At 48.8% G+C, this 14469-nt stretch overlaps 1 protein-coding gene across 1 annotated transcript; it reads left to right on the top strand.

The window, feature by feature from the left end:
• Positions 1-13677: 13677 nt before the first annotated feature.
• EI90DRAFT_3120483 (uncharacterized protein) lies at positions 13678-14278 on the top strand (the record flags this gene model as incomplete). Its single annotated transcript, XM_039063315.1, has 2 exons — positions 13678-13913; positions 13978-14278. The coding sequence occupies 2 exons, from the start codon at positions 13678-13680 to the stop codon at positions 14276-14278; spliced, it is 537 nt and encodes a 178-aa protein (XP_038918621.1).
• Positions 14279-14469: the final 191 nt, after the last annotated feature.

Here is a 14469-nt window from a genome sequence, read left to right as displayed (position 1 = left end):
GCTTGGATTTATTGCCCTAGCCCTGGATTGGCTGGAAGCCAAATCCCTCTAAACTCACCCCAGTTTGAGGCAACAAGTGTGCCTCCACCTGTACCAGTCAGGGGACGGGACAGAGAACCCATCCAGCGACGAAACTTGCTGGTGGACGAAGTCTCTGCTGACAAAGACTACATCAGGATGACCACCTACCTCCCTGTGCCCAGGCATCCCAGTGTGAGGATGATGACATATGTCCCTCACACTGATGAACCTGTGCCTGGGAGTTCTTCGACCCCATTGCCAAAGAGAATCCCTTCTTATCTGAAGGGAAAGAGTGTCGATTGGGGCCCTCAGGGCCCGCCTGTTGTTCTCAGAAGGACACAGCCACTTCCTCAGTCGCTTCCTGTGCCTGAAACGCCCATTGTTTTGGAAAGTTTGACAGATGAAGGGGAGACTGATCGTGATCCATGATTGACCCGGAACCTACATCACGGTTCCGGGCCTGCCCTCATCATGAACGCATGGGGCGAAATAAAGAAAAAGCAAAGAACCATCTTTGCTCCCCATGCACCTAGTGAGATGTCCATGGAGTATGGGACACGGATGGATGGCGATGCCATCTACATGCACAGACCTGAAGGTCTGGATGATCATGCCTGGGAGATCAGATGTAGGCTAGGTTCCTATGGTCGATTTACCACGCAGGACCCACGAAGTGGGGCCCTTGAAAGATTAGGCCAAGATTGGCCCAGTCGGGCGGATGCCCAACAAATTCCTCTCAGGGCATCGAGACTAGAAGTCTTGACCCCACAGCCAACCAACCATACCCTCCAAGAGGGTCTTGGAGGGGCTTCACATCCCATAGTGGTTTCCCCAGTAAAGAGGGAAAGGGAGCCTAGCTCCCAAGTTCCATGTGTTGCGAGCTCTGTCCACCCTTGGATGGTGAGCTCGACTATCCCCTGCAACGGATTTGTTGAATCCACTCTCAGGTCTTATTTGAGGGACCTGAGTAGTTTGTCCCCCAGCGACCCTGAGGGATTCATGGAGGAGCTGGTTCGCTGAATCACGAACCTGATCAGGATAAGGATCCTGACCCCTCTTCCTGCTGATGTAAAAACAGAGTTATCAAAGAAAAACTCTGTTCCATTCCCCACGACCCTATGGTCTGGGGAGAACAATCTCGAAAATTCGAGAGTTGGCTTGTCAAACTCACTTCTTGGATTTCAGGAAATGGGTGGAAGGGCGAGAGCTACAATGAGCTCCACATAGACGCTCTTGCTCGCACCCTAGATGGCGATCCTAAACAGATTGTGCTTCATGAAATGAAGCTAGGATTCGAGAGTGGGACCATCCCCACCTTCACTCAGCTTTTAACAAAGCTGATGCTCACATATGTGAAGAGGTCGGTGGCAGTACCTGCCACCAAACTCTTCAAAATGCTCGCTTATGACCCTGCAAAGGGGATTAAGCATTTTTATACTCAGCTTCTCTGAGCATCGGAGAAGATGATCACTCGCCCTGACCAGGTGAGTTTCAACGAACATTTTGTAAACACTCTCCCCTATCATATAAGGGAAGAGCTCATACTACGTGACCGAATTTCGGTCAACTTCATGTCCAAAGATGAACTGTGGACGGCTATTCTTCACGTTGACAACGCAATGGACTCAATGCATGCAATAAACACATATAAAGGAGGGCTTGCCCCCTCCAAATCAACCAATACACACCTGACTAGCAAGTCGAGTGTATCCAACAACTCAACCCTGTCCACAAGGGGATCATCAGGAGTTGCTCCTAGGATAGCCCCAATGAGGGGCTATCCGAATTTCTCTTCTTACTCTAGTTGTCATATCCATACAATCCTGACCTCCGCTCCGGGCTCCTGGAACTCCGAACCCCGACTTCCGGAGCCCTACTTCCCTTCCATCACCTTCTCCTTGCCGACTCCCAAGAGGTTATCCCACCTCTGGCTCGGACACCACCTTCGGTCCGACTCCGGAACATTCCGGGTCCGACCCCAACCTCAACACCTTCCAGACGAGTATGCAAAACCTATGCTCCCAACTCCGGACCTCCGCTCCGGTATCCCGTTCACGTCTCGTCTCCGGAACCTCCGGTCTTAGCTCCGACCTCGGACTTTGACCCCACCTCCGCTTATACCCATTGTATTGGTTAGCTCATTCCATTTAATTATCTTTGCCAATATTCCGGAGTTTAACCTCCGAGTTCGGACTTTCCGGACTTACTCCGGACCTTGCAACTATTGCATTGTCCATTTCAATTCCGCTATTCTCCCTCATTCCTATTTGGGCTGCTGCTTCCTTTCTATTCAGTCAGCTAGCCATTCCCGACTCCCACCCTCCTTCCTTCCTTCTTGGGCCTTGGCCCTTCATTCCTCCTTTGGGAAACACCATTGAGTCAAACACTTGACCCTCGGTGTTGTTCCTCTTTCCATCTCCCTTTGTCTCCTTTCGTCCTACCCTTGTTCCTTTTGATTCCGGACCCCTCCTTATATACAATGTACCTAGTAACTTGTAACCTCAGTCCGAAATCGACATGAATTCCCCCAAGAGACTTTCCCTCTGCTAGATCCGAAATTAGGGACCCCTAGGACAACCAGCAATGGCACAGTGCTCCGCCTGAGTCGCTGAGGCCGAGGTCCTTCCATGCTAAGTCTCCGATTCCATTCCGGAATCATCCGAATCCGCCCCATTCTAACACTAGTAATAAGAAGCCCACTGCAGCCACGATGAAGCCTGTTACAGGCTCACCTTCTTCACATGCCAAAGGGACTCTCCAGGCCCCTTCTTCGTCAAACAACCAGTATTCTTCGAATACCAGTAATTCTTATAACACCCAACGACGCCCTTCGAAGGATTTGAAGGGCAACCCCCTCTGCTACAAATGTGGCAAGATCGGATACTCTTTCGAGTGTCCAAACCACCCACCTAGAGCCAAATTATACGCTCTGGGCGTAGAAGGGGACCAAGACCCTCCCCACGAGCCAGAGGGTCAGGGAGACGAAGATGATCCATCTGGGGAGGCCCCAGAAGAAGAAGTTACTGCTGAAGATGGCGATCCCGATGATCAATTCGTCGAGGACCCATACGAACCAGCTGGTCCTCCTGATGAGACGGTCAGTGAACCTGAAGACGAGGTCATCTTCAGGTGCTTAAGTTTACGGGGGATGGGTATTATTGACCCATCCAAGGACAACTATGCCCTTAAGTTAGCATCAGCTCAAAGAGCTGACTCGCTCCTCTCTGAAGAGCAAATTGTCACTGAGCTGGTAGACGAACCAGTTCGTCGATTTAAGACTGAGGGGCAGTTGCCTCTCCCAAAGCCGGAGACTGATATAGTCCCAGCAAAAATAACAAAGAAAAACCTGCCTATGTTCGATGCAAAGTTCAGACTTTTGCGTGAGGCAGGTAAAGACCCTACTGATCGGTGAAGGAGAGAACAAAGGAAAGTCAGTTGGGAGGTTCAAACGAGACCACCACCAAGCTGTTCCCTGGTTCTTTAGTTAGGATGGGGAAGTGTACTAGTGTTATTTATTGTAAATAAAGTACCAATCCGAGTGTTTTGGCTAATTCTATTTTTATGGGTTAGTTTTAAAGTTCCTGGGAATTGACTTACAGATAAACCGAGCCCTGCGGAGCTGTTTCTTTATTGAAATTTATTAATTTGTCTAGGTGTAATTCTGTGTAGCGTTGTTTAATTTGGATTTAAACTTGAATTTAATCTTCTACTTGGTGAAGTTTCAAAGATTCTATTCAGTTAATGAATTTGGATTATGTCTGGAGTGTCCCTTGAGTTTGTTTTATTTTTGTCTTATTTTATTGCTTGTTTTAACAGTAGCAAAATAACTGTTTTGTGTTTACACTTTGAAATCTGGAGTGTTAACCAGCTCTCCTGTTGAAATATCTACTTAATATTTCTCTCCTTAATTGCTGCCTTTTACTACAGTGGCAATCTTAACTGTATATCACTTTTTCGCACTGGAGTGACAACCAGAAATGCTTGAGAAAAATAATACTCTATTTTCTTACTTCTCTGAGGGGGGCGAAAAGTCGCAGAAAGGGTCTCCCTTTTATACTCCTTGGGTCGCCTTCCTTTTTCACGCTCTACCTTCTATTTACAGGATCTATTTACAGTGTATTTTTCTCAAACTGAATAAAAAGTGAAATTTTCACGCTATAGTTCCACTGCGCTTTGCTGCGCTGAACTGCAGCTCTACTGCGGTCAGACTGCGCCTGGAATCCTTATTGTCCTTCCTCGCCTAAGCTATTTTAATGGTTAATTAGAATTTGTCTGCACTGCATTTGCCGCAGTTCCCTATTTCAAATTCCCCATATTTCCCATTAAGTTCACTATGACTCGGTCATACTGAATTCAAACCTCGCATTACTATGCGTGCGACTGTGCTGAGACCTTCAGCTGATTTATTCCAATTTTATTTAGTGACATTTAGTTAAAATGAGACTGAAATGATAAATGAGTGAATTATTCAGGTTTAAAACTGAAAGAAAAAGTTGCTAGTAATCAAGAATTACTCAAACGAATGTGTTATAGCTCTCTACTTCATTAGAACATCGTTCCCTAAAATTCCCGCCATGGTCTGTCGTAGTTTAGTAGTTTTCGTGAATTTCGTTCATATTCCCTGATTCCCTTTTGTATTATCACATCCTAATCCTCCATATGTATTGTTCGTTGTTATAGTAGGTCGTCCTCGAAGATATCATATTTTTATGTATTTTATTTAGGGCTCTAGACCTCTTGAAGCTGTCTTCCCGCGTGTTTTCAGGTTTCTAACTTCATGTCCTTGTATCTCATTCATTTCTGGATGTTTTCTCACGTTCTTGGTATCATAAATTTTCATTTATTCCCACCTTTCCAATGGTACTAAGGTTGTGTCCTATTTCCCTGTATTCGTTGAGTTAGCAAAGTTTCGCGCGCACATTTGGTAATCACGTGCGTCGTTCCCATAGTTGTTCGTATGCGGGAGCCGTTTTCGTTTAGTTGTTCGGGATTTATGATATGCGCGGGTGTTTATTTCTTTCATATGGGCTTCTGTGATTTATTTCAGATTTTTCCCTCATGTTCTAAGGTTGTTTTGCACTTTCCGTGCTTTGTTTTGACCGGGCTCTTCCTTATTTGGACGGAAATTGGTCTTCGCGATCTGCCGAAGTGCGGATCTCGGTTCTGACGGCCGGTTCCCTGCGCATCGCCACCCTCACGTGTCATTACACATGATGCGGATTCCTATATTCCCGTCATGGGTATAACTTCACAACGGCTGGACCGTTTGGGCTGAGAATTTGCATAGCTATAGTTTCCTATTTTTCATAATTTCCGTGTAAATTTCGTTGTATGTTTTTATTATGGATCCTACGCAATCATCGTCTTGTCCCTGAGCTCGGACTTTTGATGTCGCTATTCCCGTTATTGGATTTCTCATTAACGCATGATCCTTTTATTATGGAAATTTGGGAGGATTAAGAGTAGATCCCTTCCTTTCTAATGGGCTATCAAGCTTGTCTCGGTCGTTACTAGTTAATCTTCGCGCTTGCTTTTTAGACATTGTCCTCGTTTTGCAGGAGTTTTAGTCATATCTCCGTCGTTTATGGGTAGTTTCCCCTGTAATTACTCTCATTGGTTCCGTTTGGGGGACATCTACATTTCCTATTATAAACACGACTTTGACTTTTGCATTAGTTCCTGAGGAATCTTTGTTCCGTGGTACTTCCATCCTTGCTACGTGTGCGGACGTGGGAAAGTAGTTTCCGTGGAGGTTCTCTGATTATTTTTATAGTCAAATCTTGGTCGATTGTCCTAATTCTTGGTTTAATATTTGCTATAAATTCCCCCGAGAATTCCGTCTCGTTGATGGTAAGCTTGAAGTATTTTTGTTATTTTTCTTTCTTTCGATTTATTGTGTATAGTCATAATAATTCGTAAAAATTCGTAAAATTCGTTAAAATTCAGGTCCTTCTATGTTCTCATATCTACTTGTCGTATGAGGTTTTTGTGATTTATCTGGCATATTTCCATAATGGGTTTCCATAGTGTGGCCGTTATTTCTCCTACATCGGAGTGCCGACTTATGTCACACCCTGACTGGTCTCGTTGAGATCAACAGGACCAAAGCATTCACATTGTTTGATAGTGGGGCAGAGACCGATGCATTATCCCCTGACTTTGTCAGAGCGTGTCACATCCCACTCCTTGAACTTCCCAATCCCCTCATGCTCCAAATGGGCACCAAGGGGAGTAGGTCCTGTATTTACTACGGGACCAATGCTGATCTGACCATACTTGGTCAGAAAAACAAACACTACTTTGATGTTGTGAACATTGAACATTACGATGCTATTCTAGGTGCTCCATGGTTGAACACCTACAAAGCTTTGCTGGACTTCGGCAAGCACACCATCCATGTGAAGGGTAGTCTTATCTCCACTTTCGATGTTCCTACAGAAGGTTCCTTCGTGTCGACTGGCCACCAGGCCTGTCGAGATTTCACTAGCCTCTCTAAGAGGCCTCCACCCACAAGCAGCCATGTGTCTGCTTTGACCAACACACCCAAGGTGTGACTCAATAAGGTGAAGGAGATTTCACCACCCAATCACTCCTCTAGGGAGGAGCAGGGTCTTCATAGCATATCTGCTATGAAGGCCACATCCAATGCGTCCACAACAGATGCATTAAGTTACCCAGCTCACTGGCCTGATCCCCAGTCTGGGAAGTTACCAGACTGTTCTCATTTCGAAAATCGCCCAATGACAGATGATGGTTTTAGTGCCCTCCGCAACTGGTGGAGGTCGCAATTTGAGGATGTCATGGCACCTGTGCCTGAGATCTTACCTCCCTTCCAGGAGGTTAATCACAGGATCGACTTTATCGATCCCAATAAAAGGTATCATGAGAGGCATGCAACGTGCCCCCAATCTCTCGAGCAACAGCTACAAGAGAAAACTCTTTGATACGAGTGCGTGGGCTGGTGGGTTCTGTTAGAACCGGGCGGATACAGATGACTCCGGAGTGGAATTGGAGACTTAGCGTGGAGGGACCTTGGCCTCAGCGACTCAAGCGGAGCGCTGTGCCATTGCTGTTTGTCCATTTGGTCCTTAATTTCACAGTAGGTGAGCAGGAAGTCTCTAGGGGGCATTTCAGGTTGATTTCGGACTGAACCAAAACGAGTATGTACAAGCACCGATATATATAATGGAGGGGGCAAAAGCACAAGGAAACAAAGGGAAACTGAATCGGAACGAAGACGTCTGAATGGGAACAAAGGGTAGAAGAAGCGGAGTGGTACCGAAGGTCATAAGGCAGGACCTGTGATACGTCTGAAAGGAGGTAGGGAGGGCAAGGCCCAGAGGGGCAGGAGGATGAGGAGAAGTGGGGATGATGACTAACTGGCTAGAATGGGAAGAAGCAGTAGTCCAAATAGGGATGAGGGGAAAATGCGAGAGATACATTACAAGCGGTGAAAGTGCTGAAGGCGATCCACGAAGCTTGGGGGTTGCGGAGCTTACGGAGGTTATGGAGGCAGGGTTGAAAGTCCGAGGGATATTGGCAATGGTGTTTACATAGTATGAGGTCACCAATGCAATGGACTAAGACCGAGGTGGAGTCAAAGTCCGAGGTAGGGACTATGACGGAGGCTCGGAGCAAAGGTACAAGCAGTGTCTGAGTACGAAGTACGGGACAGCGGTGGAAGGTCGTAACTTGGTGGGAGGGTGGCGGAGGAGTACCAGAGGGAGGAGAGAGGGGAAAGGTAAGGGAGAAGGAGTGGTGGAAAGGAGAGTTGTCAGGTCCGAAGGTGAGTATCGGAGCAGACGGGGGAAGCGTAGGAGGGTGACAGGAGGGTGGAGGTGTTGTGAAGGAGGAGCGGAGTAGGAGGAGGAGTAGTAGGAGGGTGGCGAGAGGGGCGGTGTTCGGTCCGAGGTGAGTATCAGAGCGGACGGAGATAGGGGAGGAGAGGGAAGGAGGAGCAGAGGTGGCGTGGGGGTAGAAGGAGGTGTGTTGCCAGGACCGGAGGTGAGTATCGGAATGGCAGCGGTAGGGTATGACTCCGGAGGTGAAGAGGGTGGAGGTCTGGAAGTCGGGTCGGGGTTGGGTATGCACGGATATGACAGGTTCACCGACCAGCCATTATGGCGTGCCCGTTACTATGTCTTGCAAAAAAGGATGGTTCAATAAGAACTGTTATGGATGCAAGGAATCGTAATGCAAATACGATTCTCGACGTCACACCGATGCCTGACATGCGATCCATTATGGATAGCTTGGCCAGGAATTCATATTGATCAAAGATCGATATGATAGATGCTTATGAGAAAATTTGCATGGAACCTGAGTGCATTCCACGCACTGCATTTGCCACTCCTTGGGGCACATACGTTTCAAACGTACTCCAACAAGGGGACTGTAATGGTCCCTCCACATTCCAGCAGACCATGTCATGGGTCCTCCAAGATAATATCGGGTGGGCTGTTCACACATGGTTTGATGACATATTTATGGGAACCGATATGGTTTCCCAACACAATGAGAAACTTCAGTGGGTGCACAACCGACTGAAGTCTGAACAGCTATACATTAGCCATAAGAAATTCGAACCATTTGCCCTGGTTCTCAACATTCTGGGATGCAAGGTTGACGGCCATGGGGTCCACATGGATTCTGATCAAAGGTGAAGCTTTGCGCTTGGCGCAAACCTTCAGACCACCAGGAAGTGCTACGCTTCCTAGGCCTAATAGAATACCTTGCTCGATTTATGCCTAATGTTAGCACATACACTGGTCCTTTGCAGACCATTTGCACTAACAATCTGCCTTTCTTCTGGTCGCCACTGCACCAGAAGTGTTTCAATAACATAAAGAATCTCGCATGCAAGATGCTGATTCTAAAACCAATCATCTGGCAAGTACCAGATGGCCTCTCTGAACAAGAGAGGAACAGGTTTCGAGTCTGGGTTATTACCGACGCCTTCCCTGCAGGCATCAGGGCTATTTTGGCTCAGGGTGCCAGCTGGGAACTATCCTGCCCAGCTGCCTTCATGTTGAAGAAGTTTACTTCGACACAACGCTCATACTTTGCATATGAACTGGAAGCCCTATCCAAGTGGATGGACGAATTGACTGGAGGGCATGAATTTACGGTCGTTACAGACCATAAGGCCCTCACCTACTTCAAACAGAAGCAGCACACTCTGGGCACCACATAAGGTGGCAAAACTTCTTTTATGGCTTCAAGTGCGACATCTTGTATGTCGAGGGCCACAAAAACAAAGTGGCTGACGCACTCAGCCGCTATTATGAGTCTTCGTTGGACGAAGACCTTCATTATGATGACTTTGTCTCTGCAGATGTCCACATAGACAAATTTGGAGATGACCTCCCTCTAAGTCATATTGAAGAGGCAGAAGAAATGCTTCTTCTGCATCGACTTTCGTTATGACTCGCTATGGTGAGTAGTGTGATCAAAGACCGCAACTTGGAAGCTGCAGTCCTAGACCCCCCGACAATCATTCAGGGAGGAGCGAGCTGATGCTCGCTGACATTGTACTGCCTGAGGATTCCCTCAGGAGTGTTGTTGAGGAAGATGACTTCCTCTCCTCTGTGAGAGAAGGGTATGCCGAGCATGCAGCTTGGCAAGGGATTCTAGAGAATCCCAGACAATTCCCAAGATTTAAGGTCAAGAGCGGCCTTATTTCAAAGTTGAATGACTTGGGAGAACCACGTCTGGTTCTCCCAGACATCATTTATAAAGGGGAGAAGGCGACTAGGATCGCCATCCAAAATGCACATGAGATCCTAGGTCACCTAGGATTCCATAAAACCTTAGAATATTTACGCCACTACTATTGGTGGTCTACAATGGTATGCGACGTGGAGAAGTATGTCTCCTCCTGTGAAATGTGCCAGACCACCAAGTGGTCTACTCGACGAAGAGCTGGGCTGTTGCACCAGCTGCCAATTCCAGAGGCCCCATGGTCCTCTATATCGATGGACTTTGTTGGTCCTTTCCCAGCGAGTCTAGATCATAACTACCTCTGGGTAGTTATGTGCCGTTTGACTTCGCAGGTTCACTTGATACCTGTGAAAACCACGATCAACGTGCTAGAACTCGTGTATGAGTTCTTGAAAGGCATCATGTGCCTTCACGGACTCCCAAGATCCATAGTGTCTGACAGAGACACTAAGTTTACATCCAGATTTTGGACGGAATTACACAGGTTACTTGGTGTACATCTAAAAATGACGACCGCTTTCCATCCAGAAGGTGATGGACAAGCTGAACAAATGGTTCAGAGCATCATCCAAGTAATTCGTGCAGCTATTCGGCCAGATCAGCATGACTGGGTACTAAAACTTGAGCATGAATAAATCGACAGGGTATGCCCCTTTCGAACTTATCTATGGGACAATACCCTGTATGACAGTGGAAGTTCCACCGACTGACCTCCCTGGAGTGGGCACCTTTGCACAGAAAGCGTTAGATAATCTCCAGGGCACTGTCAGGGCACACCCACCTGACCCAGTTCCACCTGGGCCCACCTGACCCGCTCCCCGCTACCCATCCTCCCTCCATCCTCCATCCTCCATCCTCCCTCTTCCCCTTCTTCCCTTTCCTCCCTTTTCCCTCTTTCCTCTTCCTCCTTTATTTCATTCTCCCTTTCCATTTATTCTTTCTATTTACACGGACCACCTTTCCTTGTATCATTGTACTATTGACCCATCCGGCTCGGACACTCCAGACAACTTCCCACTACGCATAGCATGCGCGCCTGCAGTGGATGCCCTTGGGATCCCCCATGGGGATACCCAGATGGCTGCAGCTCTCCCTGCAGATGACGTGGCACTCGTCATGTGACCCAAGCCGCATGTACATAAATGTACCTGAAGTGGGAACTGAAGAAGTAACCTTCTTCTCATGTTTTCCACTTCAGTCTAAGTGGCCAGGGACTACAGTCCCAGATCGGGCCCGTCAGTACGTGCGCCCGCTTCGCCCCCGAGAAGGTCCCTCTGCCAGGCGCTACATCTGGGCCCCCTCCACCCCGGACGCGTCCCTGACAGGCACCCATGATGCGATAATAAAGAGTTGCATCAAGCAATTGGTCCAAGCCAATTGGCATAGGTGCCCAGATCCACCTAAGCTGAAGGTAGGCGACTTCACCTACTTGGCGACCAAGGACCTCAACCTGCCTAAGGGAAGAGCAAAGAAACTCCTCCCCAAATATGTTGGGCTGTATGAGATCCTCGAAGCATTCAAGGATTCATCCAACTATACACTCAAGCTCCCTCCAGAGCTTCTCAATAGGGATATTCACCCCAAGTTTCATGTTTCTCGCTTGGCCCCACACGAGCCAAACAACTCACTGCTATTCCCGGGTTGGGCTGCCCGAGTCTTCTACGACTTTGGTGAAGATCCCAAACGGGAATATCAGGTCCAGGAAATCCTGATCATTCCTGGGACACTGGCGGTAGCCTGTGGTTCCGCATCAAATGGGGCCTGGGGGATCTCTCATGGGAGCCTCTCACTCATTGCAATGAATTGGCTGCATTGGATGACTACTTACATGGGGTCAATGCAGTAGAAAATTTGAATAAGGAAAGCAAATTTCCTTCTATTCCCACATGAGGGGCTAATAAAGCACCCCATCCTACTCGCTCCTGATGGACTACCCACTTGGGAATAGTCTTATGGCCTAACGAAGGACAATTATGGTGCTAGTTGCTGTATTTGGGTTTTGCCTCCGGGGTATGAACATTGTTCCCACGGACAAAACTTCATCCTTCTTCTTTTCCCCCACCATGTCTGAGCAAGTGCAAGAAAATTTCGGGAGGGAAATGCTGCCCGACGATGACTGTGGGCAAAGCCCACGATCGAACACCACCCCCATGGACACTGAGACCATGGGTCCTGCCTTAAACAGCATTCAACATACTTTGACACCGGGTGCTGAGGCCCCCAGCGCTGCAAATATCCCTAATCCTACCCCGATACCAACAGTATCAGGGCGTCCTTCCCCTGTGATGGATGTGCAAGCTACTGCAGCTTACACTGTGTCTGACCATCAGACAATGGGCCAGCAATTTTTCGTGGACTCAATGGCACCAGGACAAGCGCCGCTGTTGCCATACTTTAACCCCAATCTCTAGGGTTACCACCCTTCCCTCCCTTGTGGAGCACCCACTCCTGAAGCGGCTCACCAGCCACATGCTACAATGTCAGGGTCTTTCCTGACTGAACTCCTTATGGATGCAAACGCCTGTGTTCAACGTCTTGATGACGAACTGTTGCAGTCTCGAGAAGGGACTTGACGTATCCAAGAAGAAAACATAGGGCTCCATGAGGAACTCTTTAACATCAAGCTCAAGAACCAGCGTCTCACCAGCGAGTTGCAGGAGGTCTCGTTACACCGGGATTTCCTCTGACAAAAGTGCGACTTGCTGGAAAGGGACCTCGAGCCATTTGAAAAAGGTTGTGAGGAAGATGAGGCATCATGCCCTCGAAAAACCCCTCACACAGAAACATGTACCCAGAATGCCCCCGTTGAGAGGGTGCATCATGTAGATGACAACTCTCATCGACACCCTGGACCAGCCAAACTGGCCCGTCCTCAAGTACCCGTTGCTGACCCAACGGTGAGCCATAGGATCCAATCAAATACATCCAATCCTGAGTTGGGAAAAGAGCAGGCACCGCATCACCCCCTCCTACCACTCGAATATTCATGGTTCCGGCTACCTAGCCAGAATCGTTCTCCTTCTCCTGGGACATGGAGAAACATACCCATCCCGGGTTCCTTCCATGCCAACGACTTCATACATGGAGTTACCGTTAGTGGCCAGAGGTGGCTAATCACCACTGAAATAGGCTATCGTCAATGGCAATGGGACAACTTCGTACTCCCGTTCCTGATTACAGTGAATGGGTTTAAATTGCTGGTTGACCTCAAGTGGATCGACCAGCAGGTTGGGGCAGCTGGGGTTATTGATGATGCCCCAGGTGATGTTCGTGACTGTTAGACACTGGTCCGGGGTCGGCACCGAAGGTCGCCGATGCGGGCCGCTATTGGCCGCGATGCCTCAGACAAAGCCCGAGGGTAGGGCATTTGGCCTCAGCAACTCTAAAGGGAGTGCTGTGCCCCCTAGTTGTCTCTTGGCCCTCATTTCGAACTTACTGGGGCTGCCTTGTTGGGGTCAGGGCTTGGGGTCGTGGTCAAGTCGATATTAGAGCTGAGGTACTATAATGTAGTATACAGGATATATATATGAAGGTAGAATGAATAGAAGCGGACCCGGGCCGAAGGCCGAAGGGTCCGGAAGCAAATAGGAACAACGAGCGGGGTTGGCCGCACAGCAGCCGGCAATGACCGAGGGTCAAAACAAACAATAACAGATAAATAAACGAAGGGGTGTAGGGCCGCGATAGCGGCGATGGTATCATAGCGGAGTAGGCGATGTCGCAGAGTCACGCTAGGTCAGTACCGGAGGCGGACTCGGGGCAGGGAGGTCGGTGTGGCTGTGTGGGAGTCGGCCAAGTGTAGGGGAGCCTAGGGGCAAGTGGGGGAGTGAGCAGGGGGCCCTCAGGGAGGATAGGGCTGAGGTCGGGGCTCGCGCTCGCGCTCGCACAGCGGGAATAGGCTCGGGCAGCATCGGGACGGGCGGCTAATGGGCCGGGATGCATGGTCGTGACAGTGACCTTCATGCTCGTTACTTTGAGCTAAAATTCGAGGACAGAAGGAATCCTTCTGTGGATGACTTCGACAAGAGGTATGGGTACGTCCAAAGGACTCCCAAAATTCCCAATGAGGCAGGGATGAAGTACATCCTGCTGTCGTTGTGGAGGCATCATCCCTCCAACGAGGCAAGGGCTTGTAGGGTGGCCAATATGACTGCCTTCAAATTCTCGGAAATGTGAGCGACTACCCTGTACCTCCTCCCCCTCCATCGTGGTCAGGGCACTTCATGCCTGAACCAGCTCCACCCACGCCTCCACAAAAGATGTGGGTTTCTCTCTCTCTCAATTAATGGATGGCAACTATGGCCATCTACCTGCCGCTGTGTGCCCTCCCACCCCACTGCCTATCCCTGACAAGGACGAGGATATGAAGAGTGATGGCAAGGCGACTACAGGGTCAGTCGACGAGGCTGCCCCTCTTCCTGAACGTCGTTTCCCCACTGTGATCTGGTCTGAGACCGAGGCCGCTGTTGCTGGTCCTTCGGACCTTTCTAATGCTGCCATTTCAGCTACCGCTGGCCCTTCCTCCAAGAAGGTTTAATCACCTTCTCTTCGTCGAGGTATATGTGCCTCATTTAAGAGGGGTTAATCACCCCCCATTCTATCATCCACTCTGGTGTGTCATTCGTACCGCTGAGGCCTAACCACCTCATTCATCGTTTTTTTTTTTTTGCTTTCTGCTCTGGGACCGTCGTAACAACGGTCCTGCAAAGGCCTAACAGCCTTTGCTTT

Source organism: Cantharellus anzutake (assembly GCF_015039405.1).
Source record: "Cantharellus anzutake strain C23 chromosome Unknown EI90scaffold_13, whole genome shotgun sequence".
NCBI lineage: Eukaryota > Fungi > Basidiomycota > Agaricomycetes > Cantharellales > Hydnaceae > Cantharellus > Cantharellus anzutake.
This window is presented reverse-complemented; position numbering and strand designations above follow the sequence as displayed.